Source organism: Cotesia typhae, unplaced genomic scaffold, assembly GCF_013202065.1.
Source record: "Cotesia typhae breed Kobodo isofemale line unplaced genomic scaffold, CoteBio_Ctyphae scaffold_152, whole genome shotgun sequence".
NCBI lineage: Eukaryota > Metazoa > Arthropoda > Insecta > Hymenoptera > Braconidae > Cotesia > Cotesia typhae.
In genome coordinates this window covers 121,104-146,578 of record NW_027423776.1, presented here as the reverse complement: position 1 = coordinate 146,578, position 25,475 = coordinate 121,104, and the positions used below count along the sequence as shown (strand labels likewise).

Below are 25,475 nucleotides of genomic sequence, written 5' to 3'. Positions count from 1 at the left end.
ATCCGCTGACGCGTCTATACCCGAGTTGGTTAACACCAAACGGAATTTGCAATCTCAACTCCTGTCAGCAAAATTTATTTTAACTCGGTATCGAAGAAAAAAAAATCTTTTTTGCTAACTAAGCAATATTAACATTAAATTTTAATTATTTCGAAATTTTGAAAAATTTTTTTTTATCCCTTACATTTATACTACATTTTAAGAGAAGTGTGCTGTGAATCTAGCACCTCCTCTGACAAAACTCTCATAGAAGTTTCCTAGTTCTGGAAAGGTGCTTTAATTAGCACTTTCTTTTACGAAAGAAGCTCTCACAAACTCTTGAGAAGGGTGCTTTGAATCTAGCACCTTCTCTAGACCACACATTCACAGGGGCATAAAACAATTTTTTTTTCATTTGTATGCCTTTTATATTTGTATATTTGTATTACTAACTCACATTAAATATAAGAAAACCGTAATCCCCTATCGCCGAAAGATTAAATTATAGTTTCGCGATTCATAGTTTTCAAAAATAAGCCTCCTATTTCGGATTAAAACTGAGATAAAATTTCTCTCGAAATCCTAAAAATTCGATGGGAAAAAGGAGACGGTCGGGCTATCGATACCATCTGAAAAAGATACATTCTGATTTCATTAACGGCAGAGTATACCACCGCCCCCTTATCGAAACTAGATATTGGGAGGAAGACACGGAACCCGCGAATAAGGTAGTCGACAATAAGCCTAGTGGTCCGAAAATCCTGGAAAACGTCAAAGCAATCCCGGAATTTTACAAAAGAATTCTGAAAATCCGAGAAACTCAAACCCCTACTAAGGCTCATTTAAACCCATCTGACCGACTCAAAAAAAAAAAAAGGTCCAAACGCAGTAAAAGACTTTGTATTATTCGACGGAATAGTAAGAGACTGGTTACCCAGCATTCCAGCTGATAACCAAGGCTTTTTCGCGCGCCGTATAGCCCAAAAATTATATGGACGAGCCAAAAGATTAATCGACCATGTAGAACTAGCTTCCGTAGAGGATATTTTACTAGTCTTAGGGCGAAAATTAAAAAGTGGTGACCCTTATATCACGTGGCAGAAAAATTTAGCTGTTGCGGCTCCGAAAGAATCCGAGAATATTGAAGATTTCTATTTTCGGTTAAGCGAAATGGTCCGGCGTATCGAACTTAATGCTCCCGCGAATGATAGGGCCGTAGTAAAACGAACTTTTGAAAAAACAGCGGCCACTACTTTATATGAATACTTACCCGACTTTCTACGATGCCTATGCAAAATAAGAAGAGCCGAAACCTTAGACGACATGTACAAGGCCATTGAAAATGACGCATACAGAAGACCAGACCGTAGACGCGCAATGAGAGACGACGGACTTATACCAGGTGAATCTCTACCACCCTCAGTGGAGTTCCATAGACGAACCGGACAAGACGGTAACAGACACTATCCACAGATGCCGAGATCTTCTCGTGACTATGACGACCGAGGTAATTATCGCGAATTGCCTCGCACTTTATCATACCACGAATACAGACAAGTCCCAGAGACATTCACTCATAGACTAGTACATCCGACGGACTACTATGAAGACCCATACCCTGACACTTATGAAGAAAATTACTATGGTCCGAATTATCAGAGGGAACAGCAGATTTTAGGCTCCACTTTCGCGTTCGGAACCGAACGAAATCCACAATATACACCGAGAAATCAAAATTATTATCAACCTAGAACTTTTCAAAATTTTAACCAAAATCGTTATCATCCTGGAGTAAACGGTCCCACTAAAAGAGCGGTTCGCTTCGAAGACGACGAAGATTCTGAAGAAGCCAAATTACGACATAAAAAGGACCCTTCAGTAGTCTATAATTGTCCGTTTTGCCCGAAGGGAGAACGTCGAGACGCCTACGATCCTTTAAACGGGATGGGCGCTCGTCAACAGGAGACAATGGCGAGTATGCCTGTCCCGTCTCCGATTACACCTTCGAAGAACTCCAACTATTATCAACAGTACTAAAAGGGTCCATATCGGGGCTTCCAAAATCAATACCCCCGATCAATCCTCCAAAACACCCAGAGGCAAGACCTAGAACTCCAACCGACTCTGAATGAAATGATGACCCTCCCGAGATCGGAACGACAACCCGATCAGAACAACGGAACACCGCCATCAGCTCAGTTGAACCCACCATTGATGACGGCAGGAGAATTACGAGCCCAGGGAAGGACAAACCAAAATGTCTGACGACTGGAAAAGGCACAACGGTCCACATACGAAGCCCAGCATTTCGTAGTGGAGGGGTGAACGCACTCCTGGACACCGGCTCCGACCTCAACTTACTCTGCATCGAAGAACTATGCGATGAAGTCCTCTGTAACATTGAAAATACAGGAGTAGTGGGAGGCATCGCTACTAGCTCAATGCCCATAACCGGTTCCATAAATCTAAAAATATTCGGAGTCAAAATTACTTTCCATCTCGTACCGGAACCACCCGGAGGTTATAAGGCCATCCTCGGAAAGAAATTCTTTATTCAAGAACGCGTAACCATCTCGTTTTACTGGAACACCTTAGTAATGAAAAATAAACCAATACAACCCATCCCTATAATTAACCCAAGAAAGTTCCCAGAGCAAAATGTCCTCGCTCTAGGAACTGGGCCAAAAATATATGTGTCGTGTAACTCACTCCTAGGCAATTATCAGCGCTTCCTCATCGATACCGGGGGGGATGTATGCCTCATCAATGCATCCGCTTTAAAACCCGAAGTAATTATCGACACCAGAAAAGCTAGGAGATTCCGAGGACTCAGCGACAGCACTTCTCGAAAATTTCCTGACTTCGCTGGTGATCTAAATATATACATGCAATTGGTTGAAAACGATCCAGACTGGAAAAAATTAAAATGCTATGATAATGGTTTTATGACCTTTAAATCAATTGAGAGTAAAGCTGCAACCCGTGCCATAGTCTTCGGCGATGTCGAGTTTGCTGCTTCGATTCATGAAGCCCTCCACAAAAGAAACAGTGTTTCTTGAAGAGGCTCCAATTACTATCAGAGGAATGATTGGATCTCGTCTTATAATTGCAACGGTGCCACACAAAAATTACGTAAGAAATCACCCTACTGAAAAAAAAAACGTGTGCTCCTCCCACCTGATGACTGGTCCTCATCCGAAGAGGACCGGTTGTGGGGAGCACTTCTGAGATTATACTGATTTGGAACTCAGATATTACGGTGCAACGGGTAGTTGGCCCGTTGCTCCGGTTACGTTGTTAGCCTACAGACCAGATGTTGCGGTCTGCGTTTCCCGCGGTGCGCCACTAGGAGGCCACGTAACAAGCACCGCGGCCACGTAACAAGCACCGTAATAATAATAATTTGTTATTATTATTATTATTATTATTATTATTATTATTATTATTATTATTATTATTATTATTATTATTATTATTTTGTTATTAAATGCTCAAGGAGTCATCCCCGGAGTCCGATTCTCCGAGGGCCCAGCCTGAGCTCCATCCGTTTCTGCTGGACCACTCTGCACAACAAGGCGGTTAGTGATCACAGCAGGCCAAAGTCATTTCCCTTAAGAGACGGAGAGAACCAAGTAAAACAGCCTTCTGCATCCTAACTACCAAGAACTTAGCTTTTGATGAACAAGCTGGAACTTTGGCAAGTGAGGATACAAAAGACTGTTTCATACCTCCTAGGACGCCAACAATCAGGACGACAAGCTTGACACGGTAACCTGGGTAAAGTTTGCCAATTACAAACGGGAGATCCTGATATATTTGTCTTTTGTGCTCTTCTTTGGCCGAGATATTGTATTCGGCTGGGGCCGAAAACTCAATGACATAAATGTCACGAGTAGCCTTGTCGAAGAGCACAATATCAGGTTTGTTGTGGTCAATCCGCCGGGTTGTTGCGAATGGTATGTTCCAATAAATTTTGGAACTGTAATTCTCAACAACCTGCGGAATATCTCCTGACAGATAAGGCAGCACTGGTGTCTCATCGATACCGTAGCTATATCTGAGATGATAATAGAGTACTCGCAGGGCAGCATTGTGACGCTGTATGTAGGCACCTCTTGCCAGCACAGGACATGCCGACAAAAGGTGCATCAGCCTCTCTGGATGTTGTTTACACGTCCGACAGGACGTGTCCGGAAGCTGCGCCTGGAGCACCTTGCTACGGTATTCGAGAGTGTTGATAACACCATCTTGGCAGGCAAATATAAACCCTTCGGTCTCGGACATCAGGCCAGCTGACTTCAAGAAGGAGAATGTCAGCTGGGTGGAAAAGCCATGGTCACGAACGTGTTTGAAATACACGCTGTGCATAGACTTGTCCATGTGTTCACCGAGGAGTTTTTTCTCCTCGGCTATCCTGACGACGCTCTTGAACTCCTTTTTCGGGAGTTCAATGAGAGCGTTTATTTCTCCGAGACCTAATGTATTTGTCGCGTAGATTGCTGCCTTATACAAGAACGATCCCTTCCGCGCATTTTCATGACTATGAACAAATTGCATCAGGAAGTCGTCCTCGTCTGCTGTGAAATTGGCAACCTCGTATGTTAAACCCAGAACCAAACGATCGTGAAGCCGCTCCAAGCTCTGCAATCCTCTCCTTCCGATGTTCCGGGAGAGGTACATCCTGGCGACTGATGAGTTAGGGTGCATGCTCTGATTCATATTGATGACTTTACGGGTTTTGATGTCGAGATCTTTCAACTCATTTCGAGGCCATTTCAGGACCCCAAAAGAGTAAAGTAGGACCGGGACAGCAAGCATGTTAGTAGCTGAGACTTTGTTCTTGCCGGAAAGTTCTGATGACCAGATCTTCCGCAGTCTCCTAACATACTCGCTGCGAAGAGTTGTTCGGACTTCAGAGACGGCATGCATTCGCCGCTCTTCAATCCCTAGATATCTGTAAAACTCTCCGGCGTCTAATTCTCTTAAGACGCTCCCATCCACTAATTCGACATCTCCACCCGTATCAGAGCACTTACCCTTCGCCAGGTGTACGACCGCACGCTTGTCCAACCCAAAAAACATTCCGACATCTCGTGTGTACTCTGCTACGATGTTGAGGGCCGTTTGTAGATGATCTTTGTTGGCACTGTATATCTTTAGATCCTCCATAAACAGTTGGTGAGTGATCGAGTATACTCGATCACTCGGTGGCCCCGCAGAGTACCCACGAGTTTGTCGGAGGGCAACAGATATCGGCAGCAGTGAGATGCAAAACAACAGAGGGCTCAGAGAATCTCCCTGAAAGACGCCTCTCTTGTACTGAACAGCTCCGGTTACGTGCAATGCATTTCCACTTCCTATGTGAAAACGCGTTCGCCAGAGCTGCATCGTACGTTGTATGCATCCCACTGTTTGGCGATTGATTCCGAGGCATTTGAGCAGATAGAGAATCAACTCATGTGAAGTTGAGTCAAATGCCTTACGGTAGTCAATCCAGGCCATGGACAGGTTGCGTTGGTTGTAGATTGCGTCTTGAATGACGCATCTATCTACCAACAAGTTGGTAGAGAGATGGCCTGCAAGGTCACCCGTTTTTATGATTTTCTTTTTTCGGTTGGATAAAATATTTCTTATATAGAGTATAAAAAGATAAAATAAACTAAATACTATACTATCCGTTAAGAAGCGATTTCTTGAGTACAAACAAATCTTTTTAAATGCTAAGAAATCCTTCTGTCAGTGATAACTTATCGAATTCTGAAACTTAAAAGTAGATACCATTTTACAAAATCAAAAGCTTTTGTTTAATTATTATTATTTTTATATACTCTCAATGATGAACGAAATTTGTTTATAACCAGACATTTTCAACAGCAGATATATTGATTCAATTTTCGATTAACTATGAAACTGTATACTGCTCGGCTTCTATTTAAGAACTTACGAATTCTTATGATACATGATGTTATTATCTTTGTTGTTATATTACTCACGTTATATTAGTGAACATTTCGAAAGGAAGTTTCAGTGTCAGTGTGTGACAACCGAAGTGATTGGTGGTAATGAAAACTGTGACTTAATAAACAAATTAATTTTTCAACATCTCGCGTAAATAGCGAAATGTAACTATTTTATAAGCTGCAAATAAGTGTAATATAAGTAAATATATATATATATATATATATATAGATATCTCAAAATTACATTGAGCCTTATTAATCTAAGTATAGAAGATATTATGTTTTTTTTGACGTGATAACGTCTTATAAATTGATGAACACCGGCAGCGCACGCGAAAAAATGTCGCGTTCGCCTGAGACTGTGAGTGCAAGCGAGAGCGCGCAACAAACGATAGAGAGGCACGATCCGCCGAAGCAGTGAGGCCAGTAATCCAGTCGGCAGGGAAATATTAATATTTCGTAAAATATTGGTCGTAAAGACTTCGGATTTGGCTCATTTTGTTCCTTATTTCATTCTCTAAATTTCATACGCTGCATATCTTGACTACTTTTGCGTAGTTTACGAGATATTTTAATTCAAAGCTACTTGCAAAATCGCTATGTTTTAAACAATTGAATTTCCGCGATTTTTTTTTTTTAACTTTTATCTACATATTTTTCTGATTATTTAAAAAAAAAAATTTCTGTTTACCCCATTTGCATTGGAAGTCGTAAACAAACGGCCTAATATTTCTCTGCCGACTGGGCTAGTAGTGACATGTATCGCACCTACCGCACGTGCCACTAATAGTGGGGGAACTTGGTTGTTTGCTTGACTACTTATTTCAACGAGACAGGTTCACTAGTTTTGTTTCTTATGTTGCAGTCACAGTGTAGTGCAGAGCTCGCATCTAGCCGGTTAACAGTTGTAATGTGCTTTTGATTAATTGATTTTAAAGCTAAAATTTCAAGAAATGAAGTATGTTTTAGTAAAAATACCCAAAGAGGATAGGAATACGGTAGTTGAAACTTGTTACATAAAAAAATTTAGTGAATACAGTGCTTTAAAAAAAAACTGTGTATGTCGTTACGAAGATGATGAAAAAAATTTAAATGCATAATATTAGATGCTTCAAGTAAGTAAAAGTATAAGATTGAATTTTTATTTGAGTAGTGTACAACAGAATTAAACTTTTATGGAAAAAAATAAAGTGACATTGCGAAATTAATAATTTTTTTATCGAAAAATTCATTATAAAAAAATCGAAAGAAAAAATTTTACTTTAGTTTCCACTTTTGGATTTTCCAAACTTTTTAAAAAAATAATAAGTGCAATTTATAACAAATTTTTTTTTTTCTACATTTATTGATGAAACACAAAACAAAAACGTTTCAAAGTGCCGTGGTAACAATTTTACTGTGTTGAACATTTGTTTGGTTTTCATTGATTAAATTGAATCATATGTAATCGCGTTAATTTAATATAATTACTATAATTCTGCTACTGATATAATCATAAAATTATAAAAGCAAGTAATTATTAAAGGAACGTAAACATCAATAATGTTCGTGAAGTTGTAATATAATTATTGATATTAACGGACTAATGATTATTTATTTAATTGAATTCTATAGATTTAAAATATCTTGATTAGATAATCAAGCTCTCATTTGTTTACTAACATAATTTATTACATTTCAGATACAAAAAAGCCACTGTCCAATCCAAATTTCCGCATTCGAGAGCCCGTTATTACTAATCCGTCATCATTGGAATCATCATCTTCAGATGATGACGAAGAAGAACAATCGGCAATCGAGAAGCTTAAAGGAGCAAGAAAAGTATGTATATAATTTCATAAGTTAAAAAATAGTATGCCCTCTAAAAGTATAAAGCTTAGAAGATGGTTATTTTTTTTTCAGAAACGAAAGCATGATGAAATTAAGTGTAAAAAGTTATAAGAAAAAAACGGAATGTCTCGATGGAAAAGTTAGTATTGAACTCATTATAAAAGCCATTGTTAAGTTATCTACACCTGCGCCTGTTTTTTCTGTTTTTTTTTTTTTTTTTTTTTTTAATTATTTTGACTAATTTTTTATCAATGATCATGTTTAAGGTTACTTCTGGACGTAATGTAGTTAATGAAATTGAACAAGTATTCACTAATGATGACCAAATGGACGAACAAATCCCATTCAACAATGAAGACCCGCCTGAGGTACTCGTCAATGAAACTTCAGAAGAGAGACATGCTGAACTCGATAATATGTCGCAAACCGCAAGCCGATCAATTATTCCCGATTCAGATGGCGAAGATGATATAATTGCTGAAACCCGAGACGGACATGTCAATGCAAACGTGAAAATAATAGAAAATAATGAAGACGGTGATTCAGATTCCATTGCACTATCCGCAAATAATAAGGTATATTTTGTTTTACATTTCTCAAAAAATTTGTAATTGTAATAAGAAAAAAATCTTCAATTCTTTTTCTGAAGGAAAAAATTTTGATATTGAATTTTGTAAATTTGTGAAATTTCTTAACATTTCTTAGAATGATATTATTAAAATTTGATAAAGTTCCATTAAATTGTATCAAATGATATTTATTAAAAATTACGAAACTTCTATTATAATTCTAAAAAAATTTCGAAATGTACGAAAGTTTTATAAAATGATATAAGATTATTATAAATTTGAAGATATCATTTACTATTATAAATTGTAATATAACTTTATATAATTTCGTAAAATTTATGAAATTTCATATAATAATTATTTACTTACCGTAAAACTTTCAATACAAAATTTCATATATTATGAAATTTCATAACGTTACATAAAATTTCATAAAATCAATTTCATAGAATCAAATGAAATTTTTGAAGTTTAAAAAAAATTACAAATTTTCACCTAGACATAAGAGACAATTTTAATAAGATTTAATTAGAAAAATTTTTTATGAGATTTTGTAAAATTATATGACGTATGAATATTTTCTTTTGTGAAAATTATCCAGAAACTTTAAAAAATTTAATGCAATTATCTAAAATTTATAAATTTTTTTTCACGACATGAGAAAATTGCTACGATGAAATTTTGAATTTGAATTTTTAATGATGGAAATATTGAAAATTCGATATTATTTGATAAAGTTTGATCCGATTATATAAAACTCATTTCTAAGAACAAAATACTCGGCACTAAATAAATTCATATAATTTAATACCCTTTTATAAAATTTTGATAGAATTATGATAATTGCATGAGAGAAATCTGCGAATGAAAGAATAATGAGAGGACCTGGTGTGCGTGAATCAAAATTCAATGAGCAAAAAATATTCATAAAAAATAACACTATTTATTAAATAACACCACTTTACCTATACACAATGTTGTATTAATTATCGATTCACTTATTAATTATAGATTAATGTTCTAATCTTGAGCACGCGTCCAGCACGTGTTTATTTATTCTTGAATTTTCTTAATTTGTAATATAAACTCATGAGAATCGCAAAATGAAAGCAGTAAATTATTGAAAAGTACGTAATTAACTTAGAAAGAATAATTATGAGAGATATTAGAATAGTTAGCATTAATTAAATTAATGTAATTAAATCAGCGCGATTTGTTCAAAAAAAAACCAAAGCTAACCAACAAAACCAAAAAAAAACAGAGCAACCAAAAAAAAACCCACTTTTTCCTCTCCTTTTTCAACTTATAGAAAAGCAACAGTAGTGACGCCTGAGTAACATAATTACTAAAGGGCCACTGCAGGTAAGTATGGTGACTTGTATGTCAGTTAAGCGGGAGGTTTAAACATTCTCCCCACCTTCTCCTTACATTAGGACAAGTCAATGATGATCAGCTTGCACATCCGTTGCAGTAGTAGCAGCTGGTAAAAGTACCAGCTTGTGAATGGGACGCTTGAGGGTTGTAGATGCCGTTCGAATTGTGACCACTCGTGTAAGACCATCAACTCCTGGATGAAGCTCAGTGACTCTGGCGAGAGGCCATTTCGTCGGTGGAAATCTCTCATCTGAGAGTAGCACTAGTGAGCCGACAACTATGTTTTTATGCGAAGTATTCCACTTAGATATCGACTGGTGAGACTGAAGACATTCAGATGACCAACGTTCCCAGAAATGTTGGAATCGCTCCTGAATTTGCTGTAGGTGAGAAAGACGAGATGTTGGCATTGAGGTGAGACCAGGCTCAGGAACCGTGCTAATGGGTGCGCCACGTATAAAGTCTCCCGGAGTGAGTGCAGTGAGGTCCTCCGGATCATCTGAGAGAGCACTGAGAGGACGAGAGTTGAGGATGGCCTCGACTTGGATGAGGAAGGTTGAGAAATCTTCGTAAGTAAGTAAAGTATCAGCAATAGTTCTTTGCAGATGATGTTTCATGGATTTGACAGCTGCTTCCCACTTTCCACCCATGTGAGGAGCCCCAGGTGGATTAAAGTGCCACTGAGTGCCATCGTTGGTGAGAAGCTGCTGGAGATGAGTAGATTCTTTCAGGGCACCACTGAAAAGTTGTTTGAGGATGATATCTGCACCTTTAAAGTTTGTGCCGCAGTCGCTGTAAAGATTTCGACAGACCCCTCGTCTGCTAGTGAAACGTCGAAAGGCCTTAAGAAACCCTTCAGCTGAGTAGTTGGTGACCACTTCAAGGTGCACGGCTGATGTTGATAGGCATACAAATACCGCTATCCAGCCCTTATAACATCGGGTACCACGTCCTTGGAAAAATTTCAGAGATACTGGACCGGCGTAATCAACTCCAGAATTTTCGAAAACATAAGATGGTGAAACGCGATGAATCGGGAGCTGGCCCATGAGCTGCTGAGACCGGGCTCCCCGCATGCGGGCGCATGTGAGACAGTTGTGTATGAAGTTTTTAATTGGAGTTCTACCTCCAATAATCCAACACCTTTTCCGCACATGTGAGAGTGTGAGTTGCGTACCTCCATGTAGGGTGCGAGAATGTGCATCTCAGATAATGAGACGTGATAGACTGCAATCTTTAGGTAGTATCGCAGGATGTTTGCTATCAGGGTCCAACTTGGAGTTCTGCAGTCGGCCTCCGACTCTTATGATGCCAGCTTGATCAATGAATGCCGTTAGCCGAGTTAACGCATGAGATTTCTTGAGTAGTTTCCTTTGAGATAATACTGTGATCTCTGCTGAGAAGAATTCTTGTTGGGTTGTCTTAATGCAATAGCTGAGCGCCGCCTGAAGTTCTGATGGGGTCAAAGGTGACACACTGAGACTTGAGTTAGGAATCCTTTTAAAACATGAGATTGCTCGAAGAACCGTTGCAGTGCTACGTAACAATGCTGTGAGGGTAGTCCAAGAATGTGTGAGAATTGCTATTGGTGAAGTAGGTGCGGAAGCTGAGAAGTGAGATTTGCAAGGACGCATTTCAGAGGCTAAACTCTCAGGTTCATCTGCGGACGTACTAAGAATTGTATGAGATGGCCATTGTGTAGGCGGGTCAGACAGCCAGGCTGGGCCCGACCTCCAGAGTGGGTGAGATATAAGTTGAGATGCTGATAATCCTCTGGAGGCACAGTCTGCAGGGTTTTGCTTGCCTGCAATGTATTTCCAGGTTGCAGATGAAGTAAGATTCTGTATGGCCTCCACTCGGTTCTTGACAAATTCCTTCCATTTGGTTGGTTCACTAGTTACCCAAGCCAGAGTGGCAGATGAGTCAGTCCACAGATAGGTGTCAACGTGAGAGAGGTGTAGAATTGATGAGACATGTGATACTAATTTTGAGAGTAGTAGAGCAGCAGATAGTTCAAGTCTCGGAATGGTGAGACATTTGAGAGGTGCCACCTTGGTCTTGGAGCACACCAATGAAATGAGAGCAGGTCCAGTTGGTTGAGGTACTCGAAGATATGTTACAGCTGACATGGCAGCTTGTGAAGCATCAGAAAATCCATGTATCTCGACGTTTTGAAGTTTTGGTGACAATTGTATCCATCTCGGGATTTTAAGTTGTGAGAGCTGAGGAAGCTCCTCTCGGAAGGTCTTCCAGCGGTGAACCAGCTCTGGAGCCAGAGGGTCGTCCCAATCGACTTTCTGTAACCAAAGTTCTTGAATGAGAATTTTGGCCTTGACAACAACAGGAGAAATCAATCCCAAAGGATCAAATAGTTGAGCGGCCTCGGATGTAATAGTGCGCTTGGTGGTGCTGGGTGTTTGGGAGGTTTTTCCCGTGAACGTGAGTGAATCATCATTACAGTTCCATGAAAGGCCGAGAATTTTTGAAGTGGAGTCTGAGAATGAATGAGAGTCGCTTGTAGTGGGAGCTGATGAAAGTTTACAGAAGTTTGGATGATTACTTTTCCACTTGGATAGTGGAAAGCCGCCAGCATTGCAGAGGTCTTCAACTTCTTGCGCGATTTCATTGAGAGTTTCAATGTCATCAGCTCCTCCTCCAGTGTCGTCTACGTAGCTGCCCCTCTGGAAGGGTTCCAGGGCCAGTGGGAATCGGTGACCCTCGTCGATGAGCAGTTGTTTGATTACTCTGGAAGCAATAAACGGAGCAGAACGAGTTCCATAAGTATTAGTAATTAATTGAAAGGTTACTACCTGGTCGTTTTCCATCCAGAGAATTCGTTGAAGATCCCAGTCATCAGTATGTATGAGGATCTGCCGAAACATCTTAACAATGTCAGTGAGAAAGATAAATCGATGACTCCGCAGATACATGAGAACGTCTGCAATGTTTGCAAGCAAACATGGTCCAGTGTGTAGTAGATCGTTAAGCGAAGTTCCAGAGGATGTCTTACTGGAACCATTGAATACGACTCTGAATTTACTGGTTTCCTCCTTGACGACACAATGATGGGGCAGATAATAGGTAGTAGTTGGCTCGGGAGCCCCTGATGGGACTCGTCTCATATGACCAAGGGCCTCGTACTCTGAGATGAAGTCTTGATATTGTTGCCAAATGTTAGGTTGATGAGAGAGTCGCCGAAGGAGATGTTTGAGGCAACGCAACGCAATATGTCTAGATGCTCCAAGCTGTTGAGTTGATGAGGACAGTGGTAACTTGGCGATGTAGCGCCCTGTGGGATCTCGAAAGTGGGTAGCTTGAAAGTGTGACTCACACTCAGTTTCTGCAACAGTGAGAGTGTCATCTGCAATATCAGGAACCTCCTCAAGCTCCCAAAACTTGGTGAGAGAGTCGTGAAGTTGAGAGTTAGAGATGAGGTGGTGAGATAAAGCTGGTGATTGTTGCGAATTAGTGCTCACAGGACCAAGTATTACCCAACCAAACATAGTTTGCATGCCTATGGGCTCTCCGGACTTACCCAAGAGTAAGCCATAACGTATAATCTGACCATAGATGTCTGCACCGATGAGTAAGTCTATTTTTCCAGACTTGTAGTAGCTCGGGTCAGCAAGTTCTAAGTCCTTGAGGTGGGTCCACTGGACAGATGAGAACGAAGTTGACGGGATTTGGGCCGTGATGGTTTTGAGGATGTATGCTGAGATGCGTGTATATTCTGGCGAGAGACAAGAATGTACGGTGAAACTGACGACACCTAGAGTGTGACCAGATGCAGCATTTCCCACTCCCAAGATTGGGATCTGGGAAGATTGGGGGGTGAGACCGCAAGCATGAACAGCAGCTTGAGAAATTAAAGTTAATTCTGATCCTGAGTCAATGAGAGCTCTGACACGGTATTGAGATCCTGATGCGGTTGAGATGATGGCTTGAGCCGTGGCAAGTAGTACTGCTGGCCGGGATGAGATTGACTTGTGACTGACGACTGATGAGACGATAGCTGCTGTCTGATAATTATGTAATTGTCAATTTTGAGATACTGATGGATGAGAAGCGTCTAGAGAGTCATCAGGTGATCCATTCATCGTGTCTTCCGAGGGTGAGAATAATGATTTGAGTAGATACGCGCCATGAATCATAGAGTGATGGTCACCATTACACTCCTTGCAGCGGCGTTTGGATCGACAATTGCCAAACTTGTGATCTCCTAGACAATTACGGCATAATTGATACAATATTACGCACTCACACCGCTTGTCAACGTTCATTGCTTGGAACTTGGGACACCCGACAATAAAATGGCGTCCTTCACAACGAGCACAGTAGTCCGACTTGAATGAGAGTGTGTAGTTTGGAACTTGAGATTGAGAGGGTGATTGAGGTTGCGAGGTTTGAGACTGCTGGGGAGGCTGAAGATTAGTGGCCTGTGTTACATGAACTGTAGCTGCTGAAGACTTAGACTTGTAATTCTTAGTCGTACGAGTACCTGAATGAGGCTTGTTGGAGCCTTCCATGGCTTCTCGAGCTCTGGCTCTGCCGGTGAGGAATTTTCGGAGTTCCTCGTAAGTCGGGAAGTCAGTGTCGGAGCCTAATTCGACCTCCCAAGCTTCGCGTAGTGCAGGATCCAATTTTTGGGTGAAGGTGGACCAAAATCTGGTCCCAATGTTGGGTTGGTGACCCTAAGGCTTTGAGCGCCTCAATTGCTTCATGGGAGACGCTGAGAATCACATTAAGCTGATTTGCCGAGCTGCTGTCAGCAGGTTGGATATTAAACAGCTTGTCTAATTGAGCTGAGATTAATAAACGGTCGTTGTCGTACTGAGCGACGACGGTGTCCCAAGCAGAAGCAAATGCATTACCAGTGATTTTGACGTTGGCGATGAGGCGAGCAGCATCACCTTCAAGATAATTTTTGAGATGATACATCTTCTCAACAGCGGTGAGAGATGTATTTTGGCCAATGAGAGAAGTAAACATGTCGTGGAAATGCCTCCAATCCTGGTACTTGCCTGAAAATTTAGGTACCTGGATCACTGGAACATTAAGGCGAGCATTGTTGTGTACTACGAGACTAGAATTAGTCAAATCTGTTCCGCTGAGTGGCAAAGTAGCTTCCAATTCACTAATGCGATGTAACAAGGCGTCCTGAGCTGCTTCAAACAGTTTCAAGGTCTTGTCAAAAGATCCGTCCTTAAAGTACGCGTGCTCTTCGGTCACGTCGACCTTTGATGACAACATCTTTTCATGCTCGTCTGAGAACTTCTGCCAGTAGTTGGTGAGAGTCTCCAACTTCACGGTAGCCGTTTTGAGCGGCCAAGAATCAATGATACCAGCCTCCGCGGCTGTAGCGATTGAAGAAATCACAGAGATGCGGTTTTTCTGCAGAGCAATCCGGTTAGTTACGGCCGCCATAAAGAATCAGATGGCAGTGCAGGGACAGTTCCTAACTAATCACTATTCACAAGTCACTTCAAAGAATTAATTCGCACAGTGTGTCCCTTAATATTCTACAGGTGCAGTACAACGTCCAAGGTACTCAGCAATGCACCTGTATTGAAGTGATCTTGGAAGGTTTATATTGATTAAACTGCTAAATTTATTGTACTGATTCACGCAAATCCGGCTCGAGGGACCATGATAGAATTATGATAATTGCATGAGAGAAATCTGCGAATGAAAGAATAATGAGAGGACCTGGTGTGCGTGAATCAAAATTCAATGAGCAAAAAATATTCATAAAAAATAACACTATTTATTAAATAACACCACTTTACCTATACACAATGTTGTATTAATTATCGATTCACTTATTAATTATAGATTAATGTTCTAATCTTGAGCACGCGTCCAGCACGTGTTTATTTATTCTTGAATTTTCTTAATTTGTAATATAAACTCATGAGAATCGCAAAATGAAAGCAGTAAATTATTAAAAAGTACGTAATTAACTTAGAAAGAATAATTATGAGAGATATTAGAATAGTTAGCATTAATTAAATTAATGTAATTAACTCAGCGCGATTTGTTCAAAAAAAAACCAAAGCTAACCAACAAAACCAAAAAAAAACAGAGCAACCAAAAAAAAAACCCACTTTTTCCTCTCCTTTTTCAACTTATAGAAAAGCAACAGTAGTGACGCCTGAGTAACATAATTACTAAAGGGCCACTGCAGGTAAGTATGGTGACTTGTATGTCAGTTAAGCGGGAGGTTTAAACAAATTTCGTTAAATTCAAAATTTTTATTACAGTTATCGCTTAGTGGTCTTACATAAAATTTTATAACCTGCGATGTATTTTATTTAAAAATCCATTTTTCATCTATGCAAAGTACACAGTAAATGTTAAATTTACACATAAAAGTGTTAAATATTTAACACAAAAATTTTAACACGAAATTTTTTGACGCAATCACGCAAAATTTTTTTTTTGTGTAACTTCTGGGAATGCCTAGAATGTAATAGTTTATTACTCAGTTTAAGAAGATTTTAAAAATTATCATTGAATCACAGATATAAATTGTCGAGAAATTTAATTTTTTTCAAATCTGAAAGTCAAAAACAAAAATATACATCAGCTTATTAGTTTGCGAATGTTGAGTTCAAGATAAAATCTTATAAAATTTTAATATTGAAGTAGCTCTTTATCACTTATATCAAAGAAAATAGGTTTACGAAAATGAGAAAGAAAACACTGACTGTATTGTAATTTTTTTTTTTTTTTTTTTTAAATTGGTTATTATTTAGAGTCGGTTTTAACTGCTATGGTCATATCGCTGACTTTAACTGTTGGGAGTGGTACGTTGGGGTCTTTTGGGGTTGTGAAAATCTTAAATCTAAGCAGCGAGGGTCGAATATCAACCAAGATGGTTTCTAAGACCAGCTTGGGATTCGAACCCACGCCTAGCCGGTGAGCCAGTCCCGAGTGCTCATAGGCCTTGCGCCTTAGACCACTCGGCTAACATCACCGGTTTATTGTGATTTTTATGTATCGTATTTTTGATAAAAATTTGTATAACTCGAAGTATACTTTAAAAAAGTAACAACTGAAATTAAATTTATCATGATTTTAAAGGGTCATCTGTCAACACCATTTCAGTAAATTTCTGCAAAAACAACGATTTTAAATGAAATAACAGTAAGTTAAAGTGTGACTATGTTTTCTGTTTATAATTAATTTTTTCAACTACTATGTTAAAGAATATTTTATCAATTTTATTTATATATTTTATACTAAGAATGTAGATTCAAATCGGTTATTGCAACGTTTATTGGAAGACAATAGAAAAAAATATGAAGAAATTGCTAAAATAAAAGTTATGACCCAAAAATAGAGACTTGAAGCAGAACAACAACGACAACAACAACAACTCTTGCGACTGCGAGTCCACTCTGGAACCACTCTGTTTCCAGAGTCAGAGTGGAATCATACTAGATCCAGAGTGTTTCCAGAGTGGTTTTGTGCCTTTTTTTCAGAGTGAAACCAGATTGGATACAGATTGAAACCAGACTGTATTCAGAGTGAATACAGAGTGAATACAAATTGAATACATAGTGGACCCATAGTGAGCACATAGAAAATTCAAGATCGATACAGAATGGAATCAACGTGAAGCCAAAGCGGAGCCAGATTGGTTATTCAGTGAAACTATAGTGGAGCCAGAATGAAACCAAAGTGGATACACAGTGGATTCACGATCGATACAGAATGAATTCATAGTGGACCCGAAGCGGGTCCAGATTGGTTATCGAGTGAGACCAGAGTGGATGCGGAGTGGAGCCAGAATAAAACCAAAGTGGCGTCGGAGTTGAATCAGAATGCAACCTGAATAAAATTCGATTGGAATCAAAATGGAATGAGAGTAGATAAAGAATAAAACCAGAGTAGAACCAAAGTGAATACAAATTGTTGCAGAGTGCACTTTAATTATTTTCTTAGCAAATCCTTTATGAATTTTGAGTTACTCCAAAGTATTTTTAGATTAAATCCAAAGAATTTTTAGAACGGACCTGTCATGTTTACACTTCAGTATACCTACTGTGAATTTATATCGATCTTGTTTCGTCTGATCAAAATACATATGGTTCAAAACGTTCGTATTGCTACATAATTTTTAGTAGATTTCATAAAAATCTAACTATTGCAGCCGTCCTCATGGCGTAACTTTTAAAAAATTTAGCCATTTTCTGACTCAGTTTTTCGAGCTGATTCAGAAAATGTAGTTTGTTCAAAAGTTTATATATATATATATATATATATATATATATATATATTGGCCACGTCTAATCATATATAATCAGATTTACTTATGCATTATTATATATGATCATATATAATTATTTTTACTCATATATGTCTGATAAAAAAATGCTTTCGAGAATAACAAATTCATTTCATAAATACATAGAGAAATGGAATAGTACGGTAATGGTTCGTTACAATATTAGGATAATCAATTCATGACAATATTAAATAAAAAAATCGCAGGCGTATGGAGGGCTCGAACTCAAATCTTTTTAGCTGGAAGCCGTCTGGAACGCTGCTCACTCGTCCAAGTCACCAGCATTAATATTGAAAGACATAAATTTATTAGACTTTTAACAATAGAAAGTACTGGTTTTTATAAAAATTTTTGCAATTTCATCAAATTCCGGAATTCAATAGATTTTTGTAAAGTTTAAGAACTTATTAAATTTGATAAAATTCGCAAAGTACAATAAAATTACAAAAAAATTATGTCATTATTAAAAAAAATTAGAAAATAGTCACTGCCCAATAAATTTTTCGGTAATTATTGACAGGCTGTATGTCAGTGTCAAAACAATCGTATTGCCAGTCTAAAAAAAAAAACTTTTTAAGGTCCCAAGAGTATTATCGCAAGATGTTTTGATCATATATGTTTGATCATTCCAAACCTCATGTATAATCATATATGATCAGACAAAAATTTTTTTTCATCGTGTATACGATACTACTTGACGTACAAGTTCATAGAAATTGACGTGATAATTAATTTGGATATCTAAATCGAAACATTGTCAAATTTGGTAACTAAATAAAATTGTGTAATATCGTTATAATATTCTGATCGTTTCATTTTGTTTATAATTATTGGACCTACTAATTCTTGAATTTCATTTTTTTCACTGGAAACCGACGACCGAAATGCTACTACGTTGGTCATCATTAATTTTTGACTTCTTTAAACCATAAAATTTGAAACTAAAGTAACAATGAAAGTGAACTTTGAAGTATTACGACAAATTTATTTTTTACTTTAAATAAAAGTCATTGGAAAATTAATTTTTTTCAAGTTGTATATTTTTTTCCTGTGATTTTTAATGCACAATTATAGACTGTATACATATAGTGAATAGGTTCATGTACGAAAAGCATTTTAAAAAACAGCTGTAGTAAAAACTATGTCATGATTGATATGTAATTTTTTTAAGAGAATTTAGGAGAAAAATTGAAACATACATTTTTACCGACATATATTACGCATGACTTTATTTTCTTCACCAGATATATTATATATAGACATTTACAATTTTCTGAAACTTACGTTCTATATGATAGGAATTTTATATTTTCTATTTTTGATTTTAAATACAATTTTCGATGCTGATCAACTCATAATTGATATAATAAAGTTTTTATTAAAATAGTTTTAGTGTACGTAAGATTGGGAGAAATCTTTAAATTTGTCAAAGATGAGATGAATAACAACTTTGATTATAAAAACTGATTGAGAAGAATTAATTTTTAATACTCTTTAATCAACATTTTTAAATAGAGATGTGACTAAATAAACAAACTGTTAATGTTGATTAATATATTAATATATATCATTGAAATTATAAAAGGATACGTTTTCCACTATGTAACATCTTATTATGTACATTTATATAATAAAGATGGAAAAAACTTTAAGAAGTATATTAATAATTGATTAATTTTTTCCAATGAAGGTAATTTATTATTTATATTAAATTATTTACACATTCAGATCCCTATGAAGTTTTATCGGATCTGACTTTAGTTTTGCTGTAGTTTTATCTTAATTAATTTCGATTTTATCCGAACTTATTCTAAATTTACTGACAGTTTAATCTAATTTTTAATAACTCCATTGTGACTCATGCAAATTTCACGTTGACTTCACGCTAGTTTAAATCTGAATGAATTCTGATTTGATTATTATTTTACTCTGATTTCATTTTAATTTCATGTTGATTCCACTTTGAAGCCATCTTGATCTTATGTAAAATTCACTTTGATTCTAATCTGGTTCCATTCTGGTATCACTCTGGTTTCACTTCGGTTTCATTCTGGATTCACTTTGATTCCACTCTGGTTCCACTTTAATTACATTCTGAGTCCAATTTGATTCCACTCTAGTTCTAGTCTGGGTCCACTCTGGTTCCACTATAGTTTCATTCTGAGTCCAATCTGATTCCACTCTCCCATACAGGAAAATACGACGGGGCCAGGTATGGGCCTCGCTTGGCGCAATGCTGTCAATCTCTGGCCCATGCTCGTAAACCCGCTTTGACCCAGCTTTGGTAAGAGTCTGGGATGATAACAGGGTGCCAGGCTTGGTTGTTATCATTGGCCCAGGTATGATCGCCTAGGCTGGTCCATGCGTGGTAGCCAAATCTGGGCCATGCTTGCTAACCAAGGCTGTCCCAAGCTTGTCAGCCTATCTTGGCCCAGGCTAGGTAATCAAAACTGCGCCACGTTTGATTGTCACTACTGGCCCATGCCTAGTTACCAGAACTGGATAATAGTTAATTTTCAAGTCTGGTTTATGCCATTTGATAAAAAATGATAAAACAAGAATTTTGTAAGTGTTATTTTTTTATTTTAATTTTGATGTAGAGCTAGCGCAAATTCAGACCGTGACTCTTGATTTAAATCTAACTTTCGCTAATTATAGAAATAAAGTGAAAATCGCGTCCGTTCTAACCGAGATTCGAACCCGAGCCGTGCGCTTCCCAGACCGACGACTAACCTCTATACCACACGACCGGTGAGTTGATGCACATCTCATCATTCTTATAAGCTAAATCTATATGGTGACCAAGTGTGACGGTTTATTATTTATATAATTTATGTTATTTAATATTGTGTTTGGATGAAAATTAACTATTTTTTTACAAATGTTTATTAGTTATTAAAAAAATGCAAGCGTCACGTTCTTATATTACTTTAGATTTCGTACATCGTTCTGTATATTTTTAATATCTTATTATAAATTTTAATGTTTAAAATTATCAATATTAAAAATTCAACTGTAAATTTTATATTTTAATTTTCTAAAGACTATATCAATTTTGACGGTACGCAAATGTTTTGGTTGAATAATGAATTTTCAATTTTAACGTTTGCTAACAAATATTCGTTGAGCAATAAATATTTACTGTTTAAAATTCTATTGTTTAATGATTAATTAACTTTGGATTTCCCATTGAATGGCCGTGGCTGGGGAATCTAATTCTGACTCGGGCTCGAGCAATCATTGGGCCGGCCAAGGCTTGGTTGCCCAGTCTTGGCCCAAGCTTGGGTCGCCAATGAATGGCCAAGGCTAGGTTAGCCAGTCTTAGCCCAAGCTTGAGTAATCATTGGCATGGCCGAGGCTGGGTTAAACAGCCTTGGCCCAAGCGTGGGTCGCCAATGAATGGCCAAGGCTAGGTTAGCAAGTCTTGGCGCAAGCTTGGGTCACCAATGAATGGCCAAGACTAGGTTAGCCAGTCTTGGCTCAAACTTGGATAATCATTGGCATGGCCGAGGCTGGGTTAAGCATCCTGGCCCAGGCATGGGCCAATATAGGTACGCCAAAGCTAGGTTTCCCAGTACTGACCCAAGCCTGGCCCCTTTGTCAACTCTGGGGGTTTCCTGCATGGGCTGGCTTTAGTCCGGGTTCACTTTGGTTTCACTTTAGTTTCATTCTGAGTTCACTTTGATTCCACTCTGGCTTTAGTCTGGGTGCACTCTGGTTTCATGCTGGAAAATAGGCACAAAACCACTCTGGAAACAACAACAGCAGCAGCAGCGTTATAATCCTTATCATTATTTGGATAACGCAACGTTTGACGTTGGAGATGGTATAGTTATACCAAGTTATGAATCCCGCAGAGCATTTAATGCAAAGACCCCATCTAAATTTATCAAAATTATGTCTCATGGTCCAGAATAATAAAGTTCTAAATTACTTTCTTATTAATCTTTATATTTCATAACGTTCACGATTAGTCGCGATGTCATTAAAAGAGTAGCAGTTGGACTTCTAATTGTATTACTCAAGCTCATTACCAAGCTAATTAAAATTATTCTTATATTCACTAAAAAATGGTAATTATTGTTATACATAACTGGTTTCTGAGAAGTAAATTGAAAACATAAAATGGTTTTTTCAAATTTACTGTTAAGAAGATCAGCGACATATTCTCCAGATTATACATAGAGAAGCAACACAATTACATGCGAAAAATTGCGAAGTGGCGACTGGTCTGTATATTTCATTAAGTATTAATATAAACTGAACATTGCTGGATTTGTTTCTGCCAGTAGTATCAATTTTAAATCAATTACCTTACATTTATCAGTTAAGCCAAAAGTAAAACAAAATGTTTTATACATTAAACACGTGAGTTTTTTGTGAAAATAAAATTAGCTGACATATAAAAAATTTTATAATTGTTTTTTATTAAAAAAAAAATACTAACTTTCTGATTTTTTTAAATCAAAAATATCAATAGCGGAAAAATAAAAGTTAAAAGTTTTTAGATCTCGGCTAACTTTATTTCTATGATTTAAAAATTTAATTTTTTGTTCTTTGCTAGAGGTTGAAATTTTTAGAAATTTGGACATAAATAACGGAGAAAAATAAATAATATGTCTACATATGATCCATTATCTTGAAAAAATGTTTTCATTAATTATATTACTTTTTAATTTCTGGATTGAAAAAAATCAATATCTAACTTAGTTGTAATGATTAAAAAAAAATATCTATTCTATTCAATTAAATGAAAATTATTTTAATCAACTACATAAATTTTTCAACTAATAAAATAAATTTATGATCATATTTTTATTTAAGATTACATATTTATAATAAGATTGTATAACGTCATCCCGATCAATTGTTTTATACTTAATAATGTAATATTTGTTTAAACTTATTAAAAAATGATATAATTGATTGCAAACTAATAATATATAAATTTCCAGATTCACAAAATTTTTTGACACGTACAGATCTGCACATTCGAAAACCAAAGGTAGTAAATCCTTCATCCCTGGAAATATCCTCAGAAGATGATAAGGAAGAAATATCTGAGGTCGCTAAAGCTAAATAAGCTAGGAAGGTACATAAGAAATGCATAAATTAAAAAACTATATGTTTCTTAAGGTTGTTTGGATGTCACATATGGTTTATGCTATCGTTCTCGTTTTTATTTGCTAATACTATCAATAATTAATTAATGGAAAACTCTTCGTCAGATCTTTTCCAAAAAATTAATGTATACGTATTTAATATCAATTAATAACATATTAAAAAAGTATAAAATTATCTATACATTAGATTAATGTCCGAACGACTTTAAAAACAATATCGATAAAAAAATCATAATTTTTCATTTAAATTTATAGGCTGAAAACAGAAAGAATAAAAGAGTAAAAGACAAAAAACTGACGATATAATTAAGGAATAAAAACTAAGTAGAAAAATTCAGAAGCAAATGGTACGTACACAAAAATTTGACAAAAAAAAATTTTGATAATAGCACTTAAACATTTTTGCATTGATTTTTGGTAAATATTTACAAGTGGTCAACCCTGTTATTGCCGTAAACAAGAGGGAAAATTTTTAATTTTTAACTTTTCTTTTATTCTTAGTTTTCTGGTTTTTAAAATTAATAAAAAAATGTTAATTTCTATTGTACCTCTTTTCAAATCGATGTTATTTTTTGAATAGTACACAGAAAACGAGCAATTTCAAAAAAAGTTGGTTATAACAACTATAAAAAAATTTACAAATTTTGTTGATAATTTCTGAAGTTCCTTACATTTGTGATAATAAACTATTTTGTTCGTTTATTTATGTGTTTTTCAAAGAAAAATATATCAATTAAATCAAATAGCAATTTCGTCCAAACAAAATTTAAATTAATATCGTTGACCCTACATGTAAATAATTCTTTTCTTCTCACCACTTATTATATCCTATCTGTCTTATTTCAGATTCCAAATGAAGACAATTCGAATAATGGATTAAGGATCGAAAAGAGACCCACTTCAATAGATTTTGATAATTCTGATAGAATCCAATACCAATCAGATTTATCTGGAGATGAAATTAGATATGATATGAAATTAGATATGGGTCATTCCATGTCAATTCGACCAATAGTTGGAATCGACTCCTTTCGATTTGAACAAATTTTGGTCAGAAGTTTTGTTTTATCATATAATGAAGTTCTGCCGAAGGAAAAAAAAATAAAAAAATTTTTTTCAAAAAATATGTAAATTCAAAATTTTGTGAATTTTCTGGTTTTTTAATTTTGTTTTGGTAATATCTTGAAAGCTAGTATAGATACAGGAATGGTCTTTTGTTTGTTTGAAAGGGGACACTTGGAGCTATTGAAAAAAAATATTTTTAAAACAAATTTTAAAAAACGCCAAATTTGTCAAATTTTGAATTTTTGAAAATCGTCAAAAATCACGGTCGACAATAAATTTTTGGCTCAAATTTTTTCGTATACTACCTTGTACCAATCTTGAAAGATCCTGAAATTTTTGGAACTGTTTTTTTTTGTTTTTTCAAAAATATGAATTTTTGAAATTTGTCAAAAAAAATTTTTTTTCTCAAAATTTTATTTTTTCATTTTTATCTTAATTGAGTTTGGTAAATCTTGTAATTTTAATATTTTGAACAGTTGAAATTTAATTTAGTGGCATAATGATGAGAAAAAAAAACATTTTAAAAAAAATTTTTTTTAACAAATTTCAAAAATTTATATAGCTACCATTCTTGCAGATGATCTCTGGGATAATTTAGGGGAGTTTCAGATTGTTTTGCGGGATACAAAAATGATAAAAGTACCGCTGAAATTTTTTCAAATGACCTAGAGTAGAGAACAGGACAATTTCAGACTCTCCTGTGGTTTAAAAAAAATAGCAAAAGTACCGCTTCAATTCCTGCAAATGACATGGAGGAAAGTATAGGATAGTTTCAGGTTCTTCTGTGGCATAAAAAGAAGATAACCAAAGTGCCGCTATCATTCTTGCAGATGACCTGTGGAATAATTCAGGGTAGTTTCAGGTTCTTCTTCGGAATATAAAAAATTATAGAAGTGCCGCTGAAATACCTGCAAATGACCTGAAGAAAAATTCAGGATAGTTGCAGGTTCATCTATGGTATAAATAAAAATAATTTTACTACTGCTACCATTCTTGCAGATGTCCTGTGGGACAATTTAAGGGATTTTCAGGTTCGTCTGCGGAATATACAAAATTATAAAAGTGACACTAAAATTCCTACAAATAACCTGAGGCTGATCTGAGTTTAGGATAATTTCAAGTACTTTTGCGGAGTACAAAATTAATAATAGTACCGCTGAAATCTCTGTAAATGATCTGAGGGCTAGTTCTGGGTAGTTTCAGGTTCTTTTGAGGGATACAAAAAAAATAAAAAGTACCGCTGAATTTTTTTCGAATTACCTAGAGGAGAGAACAGGACAATTTC

At 36.4% G+C, this 25,475-nt stretch overlaps 1 protein-coding gene across 1 annotated transcript; it reads left to right on the top strand.

The window, feature by feature from the left end:
• The first annotated feature begins 5,201 nt into the window (after positions 1-5,201).
• On the top strand, positions 5,202-24,468 carry LOC141536075 (uncharacterized). Its single transcript, XM_074256316.1, has 7 exons — positions 5,202-7,054; positions 7,621-7,760; positions 7,842-7,908; positions 8,036-8,344; positions 22,958-23,094; positions 23,381-23,472; positions 23,972-24,468. The coding sequence occupies exons 1-5, from the start codon at positions 7,046-7,048 to the stop codon at positions 22,973-22,975; spliced, it is 543 nt and encodes a 180-aa protein (XP_074112417.1). The 5' UTR covers positions 5,202-7,045; the 3' UTR covers positions 22,976-23,094; positions 23,381-23,472; positions 23,972-24,468.
• The last annotated feature ends 1,007 nt before the right edge of the window (positions 24,469-25,475 follow it).

Excerpts from the sequence above, each read along its gene's own strand:
- LOC141536075 (XM_074256316.1), top strand. Across the intron at positions 7,761-7,841 it reads AGCTTAAAGGAGCAAGAAAA|AAACGAAAGCATGATGAAAT; the intron begins GTATGTATATAA and ends TTTTTTTTTCAG. Across the intron at positions 7,909-8,035 it reads CGGAATGTCTCGATGGAAAA|GTTACTTCTGGACGTAATGT; the intron begins GTTAGTATTGAA and ends ATCATGTTTAAG.